Raw genomic sequence first — 20,967 nt, forward strand, 5'->3', positions numbered from 1 at the left:
TGCAAAGGTAAAATCAATTTTGTAATCAAACTGCACTTTTATAAGATTTAGATCAAATCTTTATTTAAGTCCACCGAAAGAATCAGCATCTTCATTTAAAGCTCTTTCTGCTTCCTCGTCTGATAACTTTACTTATTTTTTTAACGACATTTTATGCTTTCCCCAGGATAATTAAGACAAATAAAGGGGAAATATTGGGTTTTTTTTGTATTTTAACTTTTAGAACAATATTAATTTCTTCCTTGAGAGTGAATAATACCTTTTCATTTGCCAAAGTCAATTATTGTTAAAAAAAAAAAAACTTTAATCTCGTCTAAAGAACTCTAGGAAAATATTTAGCATGCTGTGTTAATCTATAGGTTTTTATAATTTTTCTTTGTAAATCTTTTGTATTAAATATTCTTAAAACAAACTATTAAGATTGACTAATAATATTTATAAATAAGGTTTGTAGAACTTCAGAGCATAATGGCCATCACCCCTCTTACTTCAAAAATTTATTTAAAAAAATACATAATGGGATCCGAACTGCCTCCAGCTCTCATCAATTTGTGTTTCCGCCTCACATCGCCCTAATGCCCTGAATTGTTTATCTGAATAAGTAAATTTTATTGAATAAAAAAGTGCATTAGGAAACACATAGGAATCATCACTTATATTGATAACATATGTAACAAAAAAAACGCTTAAATTTTTTTTAGTACTTTGTATTGAAGCTCAAAATAATCCCCCAAATTGCATGGTCTTAAATCCATTGTTAATCCATGTGTATATGTTTTCATATTTAAAAAAAAAAAGCAAAAACGGTTGATCTTCATTATTAGTAAAGAAAGTTTGAGATATCACTAGGGGAAAAATGACGAATGAGAAAAATATGATATTGCTACGTATCTCGATTGTATCTCGGTTGTGTCTCGATTGTATTTCAATATTGTGAAATAAATGTAAAAAAGATATCAAATCAACAAATCAACAATTAACATTTTTTTCACCCACAAATGATAATGAAAAGGCCCTAACGCCCAAACAAACAAAATTAAAAAAAACAACAGTAGATTAGTCAAAAAAAAAAAAATCGTCCCCAAAATCTTATATATCCAATCCCTTACCTATTATCCACATAGAACTCACAGCCCAAACAACACGTGGAGAAAAGCAAAAGATACGTTGGTTGTTGCAGCAAAATTTACACAACAATAAAAACGTAAACATGGTATGAAAGAAATATTGAAGATTATGAATAAACTTAAATCATATTGGATTGCATGACCAATATGGTGCTTAAAAAACTATGAATGGTTCAATGACTGCGCACAACGAGTCCGCCGTAGTGTAAAAAAAAAAATTTCGTAAAAATGAAAAAATGATTCCCACAATCTTTTAGGCACTATCCAGCTAAGAAAATGTGAAAGTTTCAAAAAACTTGAATCGTCCAAAAAAGAGTTATCACATTCTGAAATTGTACCTTACAAAATGGCTTAGAAAGGTCAAAAAAGATCTCGAAAAGTAGCTGAAATATATATAACACGATGTATTACTAAGTTGAAGAGGAGTGAACGCTCTCAAAGCGGTATATCTGAATTTTTTGTACGTTTCAAAACAGAGATGCCACTGTAATTTAAACAACAAGTTTATCAACTACATCATTAAGAAATTACTTCAAATTTAATTAAGAAACTACATCAAAAGAAACATCGAAATCGATTGTCAACAATATTACAAAATTAGACCGGAATCCAATAACAAAACATCAATACACATCCATTTTAGGGCATTCTTCAACCGATTTTCTCCGGACAACTTATGCCGAGTCATTTCGTTCGATAATTTACTGTGAAAACCTTCTATTCCTTCTTCAGATCCTGCTCCGATAAACTTACTTTTGTGCACAAAAAATCCGAGATGCATCACCATCATGTGAATTAAAGGGCTTGTCCCAAAACCGCCAACCGTTTCAAGAGCATTGGCTAGGGTAGCTGTCAAAAAACAATCTCTAGAAGCAGAATGAACCTCTTTGCATGCGGTTACAGCAGCTTCCTCAGAAGAAATATTCACTTTTGTTGAAGAAACAGCTTTCGACCACTTATCAAAATCTCTCAATACTGTAAGTATTTGTTTAGAGTGATCAGAAAGTGGAATTGTGGCGAAATCGGGAAGAGATTCACACAATCTCTTTACATCGTTCCCATGAAATTTCGAGTAGACAATATCTCAGCCTTTCTATCCACGTTAAGGTTCCATTTTTTCACTATTTATTGAAAGAATTTCGAATCTTTCTCGTTATCTTGGAACTTTTCAAATAACACATTCCCAATTTTTATTTTGCAATGTAGAATTGGAGGAACAATTAACTCCTTTGGGACATCAATCAATGGGCTTTTCCTCGCAACAAGCTTTCGATTCTTAACAAAAACTTCAAAAGTTTCATCCCGAGCTGGATACTTTGTAAAATCGATCAAATCAGGGCAACTTTGACTTCCCTTTTCAAATGGTTTTTGGCAGAAGAAACATCGATAAATCATACTACAACTGAGTCCATAATTAGTCGTAAGATAAGATAAATCACCGCCTAGATAAACCGTAAAATCAGCATAAATTAAGGTTTCGTATTGAGTGCTGAATTTGTGATCTTTCAGAGAAGCGTAAGTATCCGATCCGGTCCAGCACTGAATGGGCAGACCATTATAGTACGATGACGGTTTGTCACAAAACATAAAAGTAACAGTTGCTGTTAGCCTTCCATTCCCTTTGTCAACAGAAAGCAAAACTTGCTTACTCTCTCGGTCGTTCAGCTCTAAGCGAGAAATTCTCTCCAATAAAACTTTGTCAACTTCGTCCAGCACAAAACCTCCAGCTATATTCTCTTTGAAGCTAATCATTTGCTCAAGATTTTTCCTTGCTTTTTCGAGCATTCTTTTTGACAAAACCGGTCTTTCAAACTTTTTTATAACGAAAGAATTCACCTTTGCCATTCCCATGTTCGATAATTTTGCACTCCTTTTCAGGCCCAGCCCTTCTTTGGGTGAAACAGCAATATGAACTTCCGAAAATTTGTTTACGGCATTTCGCTCAAAAGATTTGACAATATGCGCATTGTTTAAAGCTCCGTTTCTGCTCTTTCGTTTCCGTCTTTTCAACTGATAGATGTCCGAAGCTTGCTTTAACTGATTTGTCTTGTCGAAAACGTCCTTAAGATGATCTACATGTTTTTTTTTTTATAAGCATAACGCTTATAAACATATGGAGGCTCAGATTTGGAAAACAAATAAGCATATGTAAGCATATTCGTGAGCCTCCATAAACTATTTTAAAAATTTGAATTTCATTTACTTAAAACTTTAAATATATATATTTCTAAATTTATTATTTGTAAAAGAACAAAAGCTTGATAAATTTGTTTTTTTGCTGGACAATTTGAAGGGACAGATGCAGGAGATTTTTAAAGATGCTGTGGTTGCTGCTAAAGGACTTCTATGGTACGGTCTACCAAGTGCCACTGACCTTTAGCAACTAGTTGACGCAGGATATGCTGCTACTCTTAAAAGACTTATTGCGATTGAACATCAAAAATAGCTCGATAGAGATAATCATTTTGATAGATGGTTCAGTAATACACTGCAAAAGAGAGACGAATTTTGGTTACACATTGGGCAGGGGAAGCCTGGAAAACTTTAAACACTTCAACGTATGACAAGCAAAGGAAGAAATGTTGGACAATGACTGGGTTTTTAATGACTTCTGAGTGCTCAGAAGATTTGCTTGTTAAACCAGAGGGCCTTGATAGTTACAAAGTGCCGCCACCATCCATTATAGATCCTGGCAGTGATCAACCCATAGGAAATCAGGGTGATATTCAACCGGTGGAGGTAGATGATGCTATAAATGAAAGTGCCAACAAAATTTTTCCAGATGACACCTTTATTGGTCCGGACGAGAAGGAACGCGAAGTTCATATCTTTGATTTAATTGATAACATTTGTATATAGTATATATGTTTTATTTTTTGTTATTATACTATAACATTAATTCAGCTACATTAAAACCAAAGCAAATACAGAGCATAAGTCAACTTTTTATTTTTCTTATACCCATTAACTTTTAGTAACGCGCACACTTTAGGGAAGTATTGAAATAAGCATATTTTATTAGAAATATGCTTAAGCTTAAGCATACTTTTGAGCCTCTTTTAACTTTTTGCTTAAGCATACCCGAGCCTGTTTCAAAAATTTCATATGCTTATAAAAAAAAAAACATGTAATTGAATTTCGGAGGTTTTCTTCACATTTTTCTTCACTTTTCCACCACCTTTTTTTACTCCACGGAGAACTCGCTGGAATTTGTTGTTGGCAACAACAGCTTTCTTTAGGTTTAGCACATTAGCTTTTGCCCTTCGTGACTTTGGTGCCATCTAAAAAAAATAAAAATTTTGTAGGAGTTTTAGTAAGTAATTAATAATCCAAGTAAAAAACATAAAACATTAGAAATCAATAGAATAAAACATAAAACATAAAAGAACAACAAACACTGGTACAAAAAAAATTCCGTAAACATGAAAAAGTGATTCCCACAACCTATTAGTCACTATCAAGCTAAGAAAATGTAAAAGTTTCAAAACATTTGGATGATCCAAAAAAAAGTTATCACGTTATAACTCGTTCTGAAATTTAACCTTACAAAATGGCTTAGAAAGGCTAAAAAAGACAGTTTTTCTGGATTATCAAGATTTAGACCATCAAGAGATTCCTGCTGAGATACGGTCTCTTGAAAAGATCACTTGATTTTTTTACGGTCTTGAAACGTACAAAAAATTCAGATATACCGTTTTGTAGAGCGTTTTGTAGTTTTGTAATCTTCTCTGTTCTTTAGAATCCTAAAATTATTGAAGAAAATGATTCTGATACAGATTGTTTATGAACATTTAACACTTTAATAATTCTTTTATTATTCACCAATTGAAGATTTGCTTCAACATTTCTGTGATTTGTAAAAAGTGTTTATTCAAACTGTACGAAAAAATGTTTTTGATTAAATCAAATTTTAAAGCATTTCGAAAGTTCGAAATTTCGAACAAAATTTGGGTAAATGTAGGACCCAGGCTACTACATAAGCCAATGACAATTTTTTTTAGAAAAATTTTTTGTGTCTTAAGAATGGGTTTCCATAAAGAATTTAGTTGAAAACGAGCTTTATTTTGTTTTTTTGTTTGCTTTTCTTAATTCAGACGGTGCTAACAGACAAAATTGTTCAAAATTATATCCGTAAATCAGAATAGCTTCTATTCGGACAAAAAAGTTTCTATCCGGACAGAAAAGTGAGAAAATAAAAAGTTAACATTAAACTCGACGCTATTTTTTTTCCTACACCCTTTTTCCCTTTATCTTCATTTTGAGTTTTCTGACAATATTTTCTAAAGATATTTTACATAAGCATTTGACATGTTTTAAAACTAAATTTTTGTTTACTATAAATAATACATGAAGATAAATTGCAGTGCCTACTTGTGGACGGATGAGAGAAACAGAATGAGACCAGTATTTTTTTTAAAAAAACCTATTTGTTAAAGTTTAATTTTTAAATTAAGTTTTTAAACATAGCTACTAATAGTGAAAGAAAATATATTTTCATAAAGAAATAAGAATAAAATAATCCAGAAAAACTTGTCTTTTTTGGCCTTTCTAAGCCATTTTATAAGGTAAAATTTCAAAACGTGATGACATTTTTTTTGGACGATCCAAATTTTTTGAAACTTTCACATTTTCTTAGCTGGATAGTGCCTAAAAGATTCTGGAATCATTTTTTTAATTTACGAAACTTTTTTTTGTACCCGTTGTGCTGCGTGGCGATGTTTAATGCAATATAGGAAGCATCGAAGTTTGTGAAATTTTGCTGCAACACCTGCTTTTTTTTACTTAGGAATAATATATAAAAGAAAAGAATCCGAAAAAGAAATCGAGAAAAAAAAAAAAAGAGTTACATTTAATCAATCAATTTAAAAAAAATTAACGTGGTGTTTTTGTTTTTTTTCAATTAATTTGCAAACAATTAGGAGCAACTGTGAAATTTCGAATTAGATGGTTGAAAGATTATGATCATGGCATGATTCTGGAAAGTTATCCTAATATAATAAAAGCATTCACAGTCTTTAAAAAAAAAAAGAAAGAGGAAAAAAAAAAAAATAATAAAAATGAATCAGGCCTGCGTATATAAATTAAGATGCAATAGTATTATTGAACGCTAGTTCCTTTGACATTTTTAAGGCTTGTTCGTTGGTTTTGAGATGTCTAAAGTGAACTTCTTCATGTACTTGCATAACCGCTATTGGATATAAAAGAACAAACGAAAAAACATCTTCTACAATGTCACCTTCAATTTTGTATTTTTTGCGTACTTCAGCTCGAAACGAAGCTCCAAACACAAAGAAAAACACTAATATAGCCCAAGCAACGTAGCTTATTCCTCCCACTTTTCTCTCCATAGCCATTAAAACGATCCATAAATAAAATGGTAATGCAAATGGAATACTGAAAATGACCTGATTTTTCAGAGTAAAATCTTTATTCTCAATTTTTATTTTTGCTTGTGCAAGATAAAACCAGGGTAGAAATATAGACACAAAACATTTTAGAATTCTTTGTCTATTATTCAAAGACCAAACTGAAAACTGCCATCTTCTTTTCAAAGCATCAGTTTCATCTGCTTCTTCCCGAACAGCTCTCCACAAAGCAACAATTAACCAGTTAAAACAAATTGTAATCGGCAAACCGCAAATCACAGAAACCGTCTGAATTGCTTCCAATGATTGCTTACCTCCAACAACAAGTAATCCAGTTGCAGCGGCTCCTTCAGTCAGAGACCAGAAAATTCTTTGTATTATAGGAGGGTCTGGATTCCCATTTGCTGACAGGCAATCAATAACTAAAGAACCACTGTCAGAGCTCGTGACAAAATAAAGAATGATTGCTATCAACGAAAAAACGGACAAAAACATTCCTAAATCTCCGTACATGTTCATAACATCGAACCACATGTCGCTCGCACCTCGGCATGATAACATAGTTGTACCGAAAACCCCAAATAGTTCTTCTTGTTTGTTTCTGTATCTACAAAAGAAGACAAGCTGGCATTTAACGAAACTTTTTATTCTTGGAAATAATGCTCATTATTGCAAAATACAGGAAATAAATTCTCTTACTATAAACTGAGTATTGATCAAAAAGCATTAAGAAAAAAATAGTGAAAAATAAAAACAAAACAGTTCTTACTTTGTTGTATTTTTCACGGGTTGCTGGTACATGGAGCAATTCATTCCTTTTATTGTAGCTTTGTTTTCAAACTGTATGGCAATCCCACCATACACCGTGAACCAAAAAAATGAATAAACCACTGGCAATGTCAATGTGTATAGAATTAGTTCTTTTATCGTTCGACCACGACTTATTTTAGCAATAAACATTCCGACAAAAGGAGACCAGCTTATCCACATCCCCCCTGAAATTAAATATCTGAAGGTCAAAATTTTATTGTTAACTTTTCAGTTATCTTATTGATGAAAAATAATTCTTATACAAAGTAATTGTTACTGAAAAAAACAAACAAAGTTTAAATCACAGTTATTTCTTTCGTTAAATACACTTAATAAAAGTTTTAAGGTCATTTTCCTTACAATAAAAAATTGTCCACTCATCAATCCACTCCGGTGCTTCTTTTTTATCAGGTGCGTTTCCAAGTTTTGCAAATGCGTCCGTGTGAAAGCCAAGTTGTATAAACCATTGCAAATAATAGCCAACAGACTGAACAAACAAGTTCAAAAGGTATGACGTGTTATCAGCAAAAAATATTATCAAAATTGTCAATGAACCTAAAACATACCAGATTTTGTCTGTGTCAAGAAGACGCTTCCAACATTTTTTTGAAATTAAAAACATTCCCACATTAAAAAAAAAAGAAATGTATATCTTAAAATACTACCTAATCCAAAACACACTTCTGATAATCTTCGAATTCCCAATTTAAGCCCACTAACTACTGATGCAGTTGAAATTACCGTTACGCACCACAATATTATAATTTGAACATTAACTCCTTGGCCAATGTTTTCGTTTATTCGATGAAGTCCGCTGTTTATCTGAACAGCACCTAATCCGAGACTGGTACATATGCCGAACATTGTGCAAATGATACACAAAATATCAACTAAATCACCGACAATTCCGAAAATTTTCTCTCCAAGAATCGGATAAAAACAAGTGCGCATGGTCAAAGGTAAACCACGTCGGTAAGTAAGCAAACCAAGAAGAAGTCCAACAATTAGATATGCGACCCAACCGTGAACACCCCAGTGAAAAAAAGTGAGGTTAATGGCGTCTTGAGCCTGATCATTATCGCTGTATCTGTGACAGAAATATTTAACTTAAAAAGTTGTTTTAAAATTCTGAGAAATATAAAAAAGTTATTCTTAACTTATAGCTTAATCATTTAATAAAGCAAATTTATTAAATGATTAAGTTATAAATCAAGAATAACTTCTTATAACAAATTTTTATATATATATATACAAATATGTGTTAGCATCATATAATGGGTTCAAAACGTGTAAAACAAATCATTAACGCTTAAAGACAAATCATTAAAACTAGCAGTAAATGCAGTTTTAGTTGATGGTTGCTCAAAATATTATGCTGCTAAACAATAGAAAATACCAAGGCAAACACTACATCACTATGTAAAAACGAGCGTCTGTTGATAATTGTGTTAAAAAGTTAAATGAAGGACACCCAACAACACTCTCAGTTTTTCAAGAAAAAGAGCATGTAGAAGTTCCACTGACCATGTCACAGAGGCTATTTGGTCTGTCTCCAAAAGATGTGAAACAAATGGTATTCCAATTTTGTGAAGAAAATGGGATTATTTACAAGTTTAATTGTGCAACTAAGTCAACGGGAAAAGAAAAGTTTAGGGGTTTTTTGAAACATTATAATAAACTCTCCGTGAATCAATGTCATTGCACCGAGCCATTGGTTTTAAAAGAATAAAAGTTAATCGTTTTTATGATGAACTAGAACTAATAATGTTTAATGCTAATGAAATGCAAATTATTCCACCATCAAACTTACTAAACGTAGACGAATCTGGATTGTCTATATGCCGTAAACCAGGAAAAGTTGTTGCCCTGAAGGGAAAACATAATGTTGGTGGCTTAACAAGCTCCGAAAGAGGAAAAACAATCACATATATTCATCCTTTACTTAAATAGGTGGTTCGAAAATTATTAATCTTTGCAATTGCTACGTCCTAAATTAAATGCCAATTTGGTGTAAGAAATTCAATTTAAGAGAAAATTACTTTATATAATGCAGATTTATTGCTTTTTATAATATTTTAATTATATTAATGCGTTTTCAACGAACGCCTTAATTTTTTTAAGTATGCGGAATTTACAGTATCATTGTGCTAAAAATATCATACTAGGTCGCTAATTTCGTCATTTTTGAGTATTTTGTAAAACAAATTTTACATAAAACTTTGTAAGTTTGAAAAAAATTTTCAAGTATTATTTAATAGATATATCTACAGGACATCGATATGCATGATTTTTTAACTTTATTAAAGCAACCATTGTCAACAAAATAGCTTAATACGCCGAAATTACCTTACTTTACATGCGCATGATATTTTAATTGTTCAATATTTTTGTGACCTTGAGCTTCTTCACGTTGTAAAGTTTGATTTTTTTTCAAACTTTACTAAAAAAACAGGCGTCTTTTTCACTTATACGCATAAGTTAACAATATACATTTCTGAAGTCTACTATAACTATTTTTTTCAAATTTTTAAAAGAAAAATTGAAAATTCCGATATTTTATAAGCTAATGTCACCTTAATACGCGCCATTGTCACTAATATCAACATTAGATATGTCCATCAGTTCCTTAGTTCAGTAGATGAAGTAAAAACTCTAATTTCGTTATTAACAATCTTTATGTTCACTAGTGTTTCATACTTTAGGTAAATATGGCCTGCGAATTTCCAAATTTCAAGCAAACTTTTGGCTCTTAATTTTTTGTCCATTTATGTTTTCGGTCAATAAGTCATTTATAAATGACGTATTTATTTCTTCCTATCTCACAGCAAAATTTTTTTCTTAGTGCATCGCAACAGGTTATATCGCAACTTATTGAAAATGAAATTTATTTATTACATATTTGTTGATTATTTTAAACTTGTTAGAAATAAATAGCTAAATATTCAAATACCTTTGATAAAAACGATTTCCATAAGGTCCGGGTCTATAGTGATATATAGGCTCAGCAACTCCGTAGAAAAATAACCCGATACCAACACCAGCGCTAAACAGCATCATAAAGTATGTGCCATCGTTATATTCAGGCTTGTCGTCCTCATGTCCTGAATAATGAATCCAAAAGTGTATTTTTCGAAATGACATATAAAACACATTAAGTCAAATAAGATTTAATGAAAAACAAATGCTTAATAAACAAAATTTTAACGTTACCAAATGTAACTATTTATTTCATGCACCTAACTTTAACTGAGAATATTTTGAAAAGTACAAAATAACAACAAAAAGCGTCCAAACATCATGTGTAAAAATGTACAACCAAGTCCATTTTTCTGTCACCCAATACTTTATTCTCAAGAGATCGCTTTTCGCTTCAACAGGCTTGGAGATACAATAAGCAACAAAGGACCAGATGATGACAGCGGATGCTATGCTTGTCAAAGGGTTAAAGTAGAACTTAAACGGACCAATCTTTCCATTTACGTGTAAACATCTAAAAGACAAAATTTAGAGCTCTCTTTTGAATAATTTAAACCGCTTCTTGAGGATATTTGAATAGCAAACTAAAGAACTTCGTTAATCAGGTTACAAAAGATAAAACGTTATTTGGCGAATGTTTTTGTAAAAATATTGATACTACAGATTTTAAAAGGCGTTGTCTGTTATTGAATGACCACATTGAAAATTACCATTTCCCTTCTAAAATGAACAGATTTCGCATTTATGGTTCGGAAAATGATAAAAGAGTTCCATTCATCGGTCGCTTCATTTCACTTTATAATCTTTTATCCTGTTGGTATGTTAAAGCTTTGGAATGAAATGGATAATCTGATATTTAAAAAATTAATTGCGGCCTGCGCAACTTGTAACTAATTCAACTCTAAAGAATTCCCTATGCCGCACCAAAGACTAATATTTGCTGACAAATAGTAATTGGTATTACAGCTGAAACGTGTAAAACACAAACATAGATGTGAAGTGAATATCGATATTTTTTTGCTAAGCAATTCTATACGGTTTATCGATCTATATTATACATTTATGTCGGGCGCAAAAATATATCAAAATCTCTGCACTGCAGCGCATAGTTTTTAAAATTACATGTAATTACCGTACTTAAATTTCCATGATAAAAAAATCCACGTGTCTTACTTATTCAAATGTTTCTTCTGTAGCTCATAAATGTTTTCCTTTACTTCAGATTTTGAACCAAGCTCCAACGCTACTTCACAGATTGTGCTCATTCTTTAGATAACCCAATTGCAATGCAATGAGTTCTTGTGCAGATTGAAATTAAAAATAAAGTAAACAACGCTTATTTTTAGTCATAACAATCAACTCCAGCGTGCTTGATTAAGTGATAAAATACAGACGGTGTTGTGTACAAATGTGGTAAATAAAACAAATAAATTTTTCGAGAAAATCAAAGTTTTGAACTTTTTATCAAATCAACGAATGACAAAGAAAGTTTAAAAATATGATGGGACGTTTTTTGGCATGATTGTATGAAAGATAAATAGCTTAAACACAAACAATGGCAAATACAAAGTTAATCATAACCTTTTGTTGCAATTTTCTTATTTCACCGAAACTGCTATAATACTTACCATTTGTGCGCTATCAAAGTTTTATGGTTCTTCTTCTTTTTATATATATATATTTTTTATTATATTATTTTTTAAAATTACATATATTTCTGCAATTAACACGAAAATTCCTCAGCAAAATTGTTTTGCTTCAATTTTATTCTTCATTTCTTTTCTTTTTCTTTTTCTTCAGCCTTTCTTTTCTTCATGGATGTTGCGCTCATGGGCACCCTAACATTTAGTTTTTACGTAGGTGTGAAAAAAATTCTGCAGCTATAACTGCTTTTTTCGAAGAAAAGATTTAAAAACCACCTCTTTTTAGCGAAGCTGTTTTACTTAGAAAACAACAATATGAGAATTTGTAATACAAATCGTTTAATGCTGGTTTGTTATAACGAAAAGAGATGTTAGCTCTCGGAACCAAATATTTTGTTTAATGAACCAGATGTTCGTTATAAGCACTATTCGTTTTGATTGATGTCAAACTGTAAAACTACAAACTACAAATTCAGTTGTTTTCCTTAACAAAATAAAAATGGCCACTAAAGTTCATGATCATGTTACTTATCAGCTTACAAATGGTTCGGCGAGGTATATTTTAAATGTGTGATTTTAAATATGTATGATCTTAAAATAGGATTTAAAAAAAAAGAATAAACGCGCTGTTTATGAATAGTTGAAAAAAACTTGAATCGAAAATATTTTTTTATTTAGAATGACTATGAAAGTGTTTTAAATTTTTTAAATTTCGTTGCGAACCAATATTCCGTTTGTACAAAGGACACGTTAAAAAACCTTTTTTTTAAGATAATTTTTCTGATTTTATAAAAAACTGGATTTAGTTTACGAAGATACCGTTATTTGCAGTTCAAGGTCATTGATCAAAAGTGCCTCCTGCTGAACTTGCTCGTGAATTTGCATAACGGCAATCGGGTAAACAAGAATAAAAGAAAAAGTATCTTCGATCGCATCCCCTTCAATGTGATATCTTTCACGTACCTCACCCCGAAGAGAACCGCTGAAGACGCAGAAAAAAACAAACATCGCCCACGCTATGTATGTCATTCCTTTAACGCTATACTCAGCTAAGAGTGATACCATTACCAGATAGAAAGGCGTACCGTATAGAATGCTATAAAAAAGCATAGATCTAAATGATATATTGTTCTCTAACTTCAATTTAGCTTGAGCAAGATAGTACCATGGGAAAAATATTGATACTAGAGATTTTAAAAGGCGTTTTCTGTTATTGAATGACCACATTGAAAGCTGCCACCTCCCTTCTAAAACGCCAATGACACCTGCTTCTTCCCGAACAGCTCTCCAGAGGGCAACGCATGACCAGTTTAAAAATAAAGTAATTGGTAGTCCGCAAGCCACTGAAACAGTCTGAAGAGCCTCCAAAGAATCTTTACCTCCAGCCACAAGCAGTGCAGTGGCCGTTGCTCCTTCTGTCAAAGACCAGAAGATCCTTTGAATAATTGGTGGATCTAAATTTCCATTAGCCGATAAACAATCAATAACTAAAGATCCACTGTCAGAGCTCGTAATAAAATACAAAATAATTGCAATTAAGGACAAAACGGACAAAGCCATTCCTAGATCTCCGTACATATTCATAACATCGAACCACATTTCACTTGTTCCTCGACACGATAACATCGTTGTCCCAAAAATTTCAAATAGTTCGTTTTGCTTGGTACTATATCTGAAAAACAACAAAAATTTACATTTTTATTGGTTATTGCTAATGAGGATGCGAATTCCCGAAATTTATAAAGTTGATCTGCACCTAAAAATACGGATGTCTTACTTTAAAGTATCATTTATTGGTTGGGAGTACAACGAACAATTCATTCCTTTATTAACTGCTTTGTTTTCAAACTGTATGCCGACACCTCCAAACACCGTCATCCAAAAAAGTGAATAAATTGTCGGCACTGTTAGAGTATAAAAGATAAAGTCTTTAATGGTTCGTCCTCTGCTAATCTTTGCAATAAACATTCCAACAAATGGTGACCAACTGACCCACCATCCCCCTGAAAATTTCAAATAAATATTTAAAAAGAAAACAAAAAGTTCATCAAAATGTGTTATTTTTATACTAAATTCGTTCTTACAATAAAAAATGGTCCATGCGTCAATCCACTTAGGAGCTTCCTTTTTATCTGGTGCGTTTCCTAACTGAGCAAATGCTTCAGTATGAAAACCAACTTGAACCAACCACTGCAGATAATAACCGACGGATTGCACAAAGAGGTTCAAAAGATACGAAGTGTTATCAGCAAAAAATATAATCAACATGATGAAGGAACCTAAATTTAAAAATTATTAAACAAACATTAAAGTCAAATACCAGTTTTTCCGTTATAAAATTAACTTATAAGCAACAAAACAGTAGCTCTATTGGTAAACTAGCATTAATTGTAAATTATAAAAATACGTTTAGAGAGACCATGTGATGTAAACATACCCATTCCAAAACACAATTCTGATAATCTTCTTATACCAAATTTTAACCCACTGACAACGGAAGCGGTTGCACATGCAGTTACGCACCAAATAATAACGATTTGCGCTTTTGTGTTTTCATTGATATCAGGATTGATCCGATGAATTCCGTTATTTATTTGAGCTGCTCCCAACCCTAGACTTGTGCAAACTCCGAACATAGTACATATAATGCACAAGATATCGATCAAATCTCCTATAACTCCGAAAATATTTTCTCCAATTATTGGATAAAAACATGTCCGCATGGTTAGAGGTAAACCACGACGGTAAGAAAGGAAACCTAGCAACAAACCAATGATGACATATACAATCCAACTATGAATACCCCAATGAAAAAAAGTTAAATTGATGGCGTCTTGTGCTTGTTGGTTGTCGTTATATCTACGATTTGATAGGATAATAGTTAATACCATTCAAAGTAGCAAAGCTCTGAAGATATTACGAATTATTTAATGCTGCTGAAAATGAACAAATACCTTTGATAGAAGCGGTTTCCGTAATATCCTGGTTTATAATGGTAAATGGGTTCAGCGACCCCATAATAGAAAAGACCAATACCAAGCCCAGCACTGAACAACATCATAAAATATGCACTGTCACTATACTCTGGTTTTTCGTCGTCGCTTCCTAAATAAAAAAGAGTACATTAAAAAAGACATTCATCTATTTGTTGGGCATTTAAAATTAACATATGTTAATACTCAAAAATATAATAAGGTTCGAATGATTTAAAAGTCACCATCCAATGAATTTACCAAGCCGCAGTTTTGAATACTTTGAGAAGTATAGGACAATAATGAAAAGAGCCCAGACATCTTTTGTCCCAATATACAACCAAGTCCATTTATCTGTTACCCAATACTTTACTTTAAGTAGATCACTTTTTGCGCTGTTTGGTTTAGCAATACAATAAGCGACAAAAGCCCAGATGATGACAGCGGATATTATACTCGTCAGAGGATTGAAGTAAAATTTGAACGGCCCAATCTTTCCTCTCACACATAGACATCTAAATCAAAATAAAGCGCAAGGATGCTCTAATCTTTCCTCAAATACACAATATTTTATAAAATTCGGAAAAGCGCAACCTTGGTAACATTTCTAAGCAATAGAAAAGATAAACTTTGTATATAAGTTTATTACCAATTTCTGTGATAAATTCTACTTGGAAAAAGACTTCCAAAAATGATTAATTATTCAATCATTTATCACGTTGATGTCTTTGATGATATTACCAAAGAGAAGCTGCAGAAATTAAACGCTCTCTCATTCGTTTATATTTTTCTATTGTTGTTATATTTATGAAAATATTATATGAAATAAAAATACGGATTAAACGTGGTGGGCAGTTTACTTGTTCATTTGTTTTTCTCTTAACTCTTCGATATTCTTTTGATGAACAGCTTGTTCAATTTTAATTTCTTCATCTCCTTTTGTTTCCACTTGGTCCAAGCCGGTTTTATTTTCTGCGTTCATTTTAAAAGCAGCCATCAGTTTAACGAAAGATTGGTAACTGCGAATATTACTTTTGTTACGACTGTGTTTATTTTATTCAGTTTTTATGCAGTAAAAAAGTCAACGAAAAACCACTATTAAAAGAGATCACAAGTTTTCAGTAAGTAAACAAATAAATGTTTGTAAGCGGTGTTTACTTTTGTAATCGTTTATGGAAAAGCGTATAAAAATCTTTAAAAATCCTTTTTTTTTTTAAAAAAAAAAAGTTGTAGAGGTATCTTAATTTTAAAAATGAAAAGTGAAAAGATTGACATTCGAAATTATAAATAAATAATAATTTTAAAGGCAAAATTTGTATTACGGGATCATTATAATAATTACAAACACACGTTGTAATATTAACATGGTTAACAAAAGTTCGGTTAGTTTTTTTTAAATAAAATTACTAAATAGTTTAACTTTTAATTTTTAAAAAAATATTTAAGAATACGTAGCCTATTAACGCACCGTCTTAAATTAAGTGTGTGTATGTGTGTGTGTGTGTGTGGGGGGGGGGGGGGGGAGGGTTTGCATTCAAAATCATTGCCATTTAAATTTCGCTACTGAAGACAAGAACGCACATAAAATGCCTTTCTGTATTTCGTAACGAATTTTTTTTAACTGTTTGGAATTTTATTCGTTAGGAACATATGTTTTAAGCTCAAAAAAACTCTTCAATACATTTAATGACAAAAATACAATATTTTCCGATGTTTTAGGTTTGGCATAAAATATGTTTGATAAAAATTAAATTTTAAGTTTAAAGAGAATTTCTAAATTTTATTAAAAATTGCTTCACATCGTTTAGCTTTGATGAATTTAAAATTTTAGTTTGACTTTAAACATGGGTTATTTTCATCGTCTCCGCCATTTATTACAGCTAATTCAAGATCATTATTTGCAAGATGTCCAAATTGGATTTGCTCATGGATTTGCATAATTGCTATTGGATAAACGAGAACAAAAGAGAAAATGTCTTCCACCATATCCCCTTCAATACCATATTTCTCGCGTACTTCACTTCGAAGTGAGCCACCAAATACGAAGAAAAATACAAGTACAGCCCAGCCAACATAAGACAAACCTTCGACCTTTATCTCTGCTATCATTAAAATCATCCAGAGATAAAAAGGTAAAGCAAACGGAATACTAAACAAAATCTGATGTTTCAATAAAGTCTTGTTCTCTAGCTTCATTTTCGCTTTAGCGAGATAGAACCATGGGAAAGCTATAGATACTAACGATTTGATAATTCTTCGTCTGCAATTCCATGACCACATCGAAAACTGCCATCTTCCATCTTTCTCTTCTATTTCACCCGCTTCTTCGCGAACTACTCTCCACATAGCAACGCATGTCCAATTTATACAAAAGGTGAAAGGTAACCCACAAGCAACTGATACAGTCTGAAGAGCAACCAAAGAATCTTTACCTCCCGCTACCAAAAGAGCCGTGGCTGTTGCTCCTTCTGTCAAAGACCAAAAGATTCTTTGTATCATCGGTGGCTCTGGGTTTCCATTTGCTGATAGGCAATCTATAACTAGAGAACCACTATCTGAGCTTGTGACAAAATAAAGAATGATCGCCATTAAAGATAAAACGGACAGAAACATTCCAAGGTCTCCGTACATATTCATCACATCGAACCACATTTCACTTGTTCCTCGACATGATAGCATCGTTGAGCCAAAAATTGCATAAAGTTCTTCTTGCTTGGTATTGTAACTAACATGCGCACACACACATAAAAAAAAAAAAAAAAATACAGAAATTTTAAACGAATTTCAACTAAAGTTTATAGATTATAATAGTCTTCTTTGATTTGGTGCGAAGAAACCAAAAAACAAATAAATTTATACTTTGACATATTGCTTAAAGGTTGCTTGTACATGGAACAATTCATTCCATTATTTACTGCTTTGTTTTCAAACTGGATGGCAACACCACCAAACACAGTCATCCAAAGAAACGAATAGATTGATGGAACGGTCAGAGTGTAAAATATAAAGTCTTTAATTGTTCGTCCTCTGCTAATCTTTGCAATAAACATTCCAACAAAGGGAGACCAGCTAATCCACCATCCCCCTGGAAAAATAGCAACGTATATTACTTCTAATAAAAGCATATAAAGACTTCCCCAAACATGATAGCCATTCAGAAATTTTTCATATATATTAATACTGATCTCATATAATATAATATTAATATTTATTACATTATGTTATTATTTCTTACAATAAAAAATGGTCCATTCATCAATCCAGTTTGGTGCTTCTTTTTTATCTGGTGCGTTTCCCAATTGAGCGAATGCCTCTGTATGAAACCCAATTTGTATAAACCATTGGAGATAATATCCGAAAGATTGCACAAACAGGTTTAATAGATACGTAGTTTTATCAGCGAAAAATATTATCAACATTAACAATGAACCTAAGTAATTAAATAAATTTAATGATTCAATTACGTCTACAACCACGTCCTCAATTCTTGGTTTCTCAAATTTTAATTTTAAATTTTGATTAAAAGTCTTTAAACAAAACCTAAAACATAAATATTTTGTATTTCTAAAATAAAATTAGTGGTGAATAAAGTAAATGCAAAATAAAATTGTTCGTGAATTAAACTAACCCATTCCAAAGCACACTTCTGAAAGAATCTTTATTCCAAACTTAAGTCCGCTGACAACAGAAGCAGTTGCACAAGCCGTAACACACCAAATAATCACTATTTGAGCTTCTGTCCCTTCCTTAATACGGGAGTTTATTCGATGGATTCCATTGTTCAATTGAATAACTCCCAACCCAAGACTTGTACAAACGCCAAACATCGTACAAATGATGCACAAGGTATCAATCAAATCGCCAATAATTCCAAAAATCTTTTCTCCGAGAATCGGATAAAAACAAGTACGCATTGTTAAAGGTAAACCACGTCGGTAAGAAAGAAAACCTAATAACAAACCAATGATGACATAAACAATCCAACCATGAAAACCCCAGTGAAAAAATGTTAAATTGATGGCGTCTTGTGCTTGTTGGTTGTCGTTGTATCTACATTAAAATAACGATTAAAGTCGCGGTAACTTTTGGTGTCAGACAAACTATCAAAAAAAAAAAAAAGATGTTGCGAACCGACAGCTTTAATTGATTGCAACGCATAAATGTACACTGTACCTTTGATAAAAGCGATTTCCATAAGGTGCGGGTTTGTAATGGTAAATAGGTTCTGCGACGCCGTAATAGAATAAACCAATACCGACACCAGCGCTGAACAACATCATAAAATATGAACTATTGCTATACTCTGGCTTTTCATCATCACGCCCTACAAAATAAAATTGTATGACTGTATAATTGCGTAATTAAAGCGAAATTATTTTCTTCTCCATTTGTCTAAAAAAAAAATAATTTTTTTGAATATTTATTAATGGTTCTAATATAAAAATATTATATAAATTAAATAACTTTGCATTTCTTTTAAATTTTTTTTTTTCAACTTTTAAGATTATTAATCTAAACTTTTAATAATTAATAAAATTATGTAATTTATTAGTACGGTTTTATAATTTATGCATGCAATTATAGTTTATGCGTACAGTTATGTAATTTATACATATAGTTATATATAATTTATACACATAGCACATACAGTTAAATTTATAACCAAAGTTAATCTTATATAACTTTTATATATTCACCAAGTTTTAATGCTGAATATTTTGAAAAATACAAGACTACGACAAACAGCGCCCACGCGTCCTGAGTTCCAATATATAACCAAGTCCATTTGTCAGTAACCCAACGCTTTAGTTTTGAGAGATCTCTTTTTGCACTAGCAGGTTTAGAAATACAATAAGCAACAAAAGCCCAGATGATGACAGCGGAGACAATACTCGTGAATGGATTAAAGTAAAAGTGAATGGGTCCGATCTTCATCTTCACGCTTAAGCATCTAAAAAAAAAAAAAAAAAAAGACTTTTATCTTCCGAAAAAAAATGTCGGTTGTTACATTTTAGGGAAATCCTTGTTTTAAGCGGTGATAATCCCAACTTCTTACATACGCTGGCTATAAAAGTAAATGAAAAAAGAAAAAAAAAAAAAAAAAAAAATGAGTTTAGCTTGATTATGAAAGTGCCACTTATAAATGACTCAAGGTTATTTTTTGCAAAATTCAGAGTTTATACACACGAAATTAAAAAAAAAATTTAATTCGTTAATGAAGGCAAATTTATTTTTGTGTAAAAATAGACAAGCTTTTTAATTTTACGATAAACATTAGGAATAAGCAAAAAAAAACTTGAAATATAATTATTCATTATCAATATCACAATTTGTATTTAATATTCATGCAAAATAAAAAAAAAAGAAGATAAGATAAACAAAAATATAAACATAAAACAATGCGAAAGAGACTACAAACTAACTGCACCTTATAAAAGAGACTGAGCACTAACTACATCTTATAGTAAACTTATAAAAAATACTTCTCCATGTGCTTTTTTTGCAATTGCTCGATGTTTCTCTCCTTAATTTTCTCCAACCTTGAAGCGATTTCGACTTTTGTTTCATCTTCAATATTTTCACTCATTTTTCAAAAACCAGGATGATTGTTTAATATCTTTTTGAGTCTTATTAAAATAGTTGCAAAGTTTGACCTTGTTTTTATGAAAAAGCATACAAAAACTTCAAAGGATTGAGTACTTTGCAACTTAACATTAACGTTGCTTGCAAATCGCACAATCAATGAAGGTATTTTAGAGGCAAATCTATTCTGAGTTTTATAATTCCGATAACAATGGCTTCTTTAAACCGAAACGTAAAGTCCGTTAGTATTAAAAACATACAAAAAAACTTTACATGTTTGAACAATAAAATAGGTAAATCCTTTATAGTTATTATTTTATGATTTATTAACTAATAAATCTAATAAAACTAATTAAAGTCTAATTTTGGTTATTAAGTGCATAAAAGTTTTTGTTTTTTAAATAAAATTTCGAAAGGATTTTCAATTCCTCATCAAAGCACTTTGTTAGAGAACGATAGATTTAAATACATAAATTTGGATGCGTATTTT

The 20,967-nt window shown here is 31.5% G+C and overlaps 3 protein-coding genes and 1 long non-coding RNA gene across 9 annotated transcripts; all 4 read right to left on the reverse strand.

Moving 5' to 3' along the window:
* Positions 1-3,983: 3,983 nt before the first annotated feature.
* On the reverse strand, positions 3,984-4,968 carry LOC149886764 (uncharacterized). The gene is made up of 2 exons (XR_016453341.1): positions 4,820-4,968; positions 3,984-4,408 (listed from the first exon to the last, which is right to left on the reverse strand). It is a non-coding gene; the product is annotated as an uncharacterized LOC149886764 (long non-coding RNA).
* Positions 4,969-5,936: 968 nt separating this feature from the next.
* Positions 5,937-11,936, reverse strand: LOC145190153 (uncharacterized). 3 transcript variants are annotated; one of them, XM_090090366.1, is made up of 8 exons: positions 11,908-11,936; positions 11,453-11,577; positions 10,540-10,793; positions 10,254-10,404; positions 7,969-8,390; positions 7,664-7,858; positions 7,263-7,488; positions 5,937-7,100 (listed from the first exon to the last, which is right to left on the reverse strand). In XM_090090366.1, exons 2-8 carry the CDS (start codon positions 11,542-11,544, stop codon positions 6,209-6,211), a joined length of 2,232 nt encoding a protein of 743 aa, XP_089946492.1. In that variant the 5' UTR covers positions 11,545-11,577; positions 11,908-11,936; the 3' UTR covers positions 5,937-6,208. The 3 variants fall into 3 exon arrangements, 2 of the variants coding, with proteins under 2 accessions (XP_089946492.1, XP_089946491.1); XR_016453342.1 differs by lacking the exon at positions 11,908-11,936 and having other exon boundaries at positions 7,664-7,790; positions 11,453-11,855; XM_090090365.1 differs by lacking the exon at positions 11,908-11,936 and having other exon boundaries at positions 11,453-11,675.
* Positions 11,937-12,616: 680 nt separating this feature from the next.
* LOC145190767 (uncharacterized) lies at positions 12,617-16,011 on the reverse strand. Of its 4 annotated transcripts, none has more exons than XM_090090361.1 (7): positions 15,755-16,011; positions 15,156-15,409; positions 14,877-15,027; positions 14,360-14,781; positions 14,007-14,201; positions 13,700-13,925; positions 12,617-13,594 (listed from the first exon to the last, which is right to left on the reverse strand). In XM_090090361.1, exons 1-7 carry the CDS (start codon positions 15,889-15,891, stop codon positions 12,730-12,732), a joined length of 2,250 nt encoding a protein of 749 aa, XP_089946487.1. In that variant the 5' UTR covers positions 15,892-16,011; the 3' UTR covers positions 12,617-12,729. The 4 variants fall into 4 exon arrangements, with proteins under 4 accessions (XP_089946487.1, XP_089946489.1, XP_089946486.1 ...); XM_090090363.1 differs by having other exon boundaries at positions 15,544-15,968; XM_090090360.1 differs by having other exon boundaries at positions 13,700-14,201.
* A 514-nt stretch (positions 16,012-16,525) lies between these two features.
* LOC145190766 (uncharacterized) lies at positions 16,526-20,638 on the reverse strand. The gene is made up of 7 exons (XM_080067661.2): positions 20,378-20,638; positions 19,592-19,845; positions 19,068-19,218; positions 18,523-18,944; positions 18,130-18,324; positions 17,754-17,979; positions 16,526-17,619 (listed from the first exon to the last, which is right to left on the reverse strand). Exons 1-7 carry the CDS (start codon positions 20,479-20,481, stop codon positions 16,722-16,724), a joined length of 2,250 nt encoding a protein of 749 aa, XP_079923787.2. The 5' UTR covers positions 20,482-20,638; the 3' UTR covers positions 16,526-16,721.
* Between the last annotated feature and the right edge of the window lie 329 nt (positions 20,639-20,967).

The sequence above is a fragment of the Hydra viridissima genome, unplaced genomic scaffold, assembly GCF_058129835.1.
Source record: "Hydra viridissima isolate aposymbiotic clone 2 unplaced genomic scaffold, HvirCarnegie_v1 scaffold_6, whole genome shotgun sequence".
NCBI classification, from domain to species: domain Eukaryota; kingdom Metazoa; phylum Cnidaria; class Hydrozoa; order Anthoathecata; family Hydridae; genus Hydra; species Hydra viridissima.

Bases quoted from the DNA above. Each gene is read 5' to 3' on its own strand.
- LOC145190153 (XM_090090366.1), bottom strand. From the start codon at position 11,544: ATGAGCACAATCTGTGAAGTAGCGTTGGAGCTTGGTTCAAAATCTGAA. The intron at 10,794-11,452 runs GTAAGACACGTG...TTTGTCTTTTAG, and splicing joins CAGAAGAAACATTTGAATAA to ATGTTTACACGTAAATGGAA. The intron at 7,859-7,968 runs GTAGTATTTTAA...GGTATGTTTTAG, and splicing joins AGAAGTGTGTTTTGGATTAG to GTTCATTGACAATTTTGATA.
- LOC145190767 (XM_090090360.1), bottom strand. From the start codon at position 15,891: ATGGCTGCTTTTAAAATGAACGCAGAAAATAAAACCGGCTTGGACCAA. The intron at 14,202-14,359 runs GTATGTTTACAT...TTTTAAATTTAG, and splicing joins AGAATTGTGTTTTGGAATGG to GTTCCTTCATCATGTTGATT. The intron at 13,595-13,699 runs GTAAGACATCCG...GTTGTTTTTCAG, and splicing joins CCAATAAATGATACTTTAAA to ATATAGTACCAAGCAAAACG.
- LOC145190766 (XM_080067661.2), bottom strand. From the start codon at position 20,481: ATGAGTGAAAATATTGAAGATGAAACAAAAGTCGAAATCGCTTCAAGG. The intron at 19,846-20,377 runs GTATTTTTTATA...TTTTTTTTTTAG, and splicing joins CAAAAAAAGCACATGGAGAA to ATGCTTAAGCGTGAAGATGA. The intron at 17,620-17,753 runs GTATAAATTTAT...TGCGCATGTTAG, and splicing joins CCTTTAAGCAATATGTCAAA to TTACAATACCAAGCAAGAAG.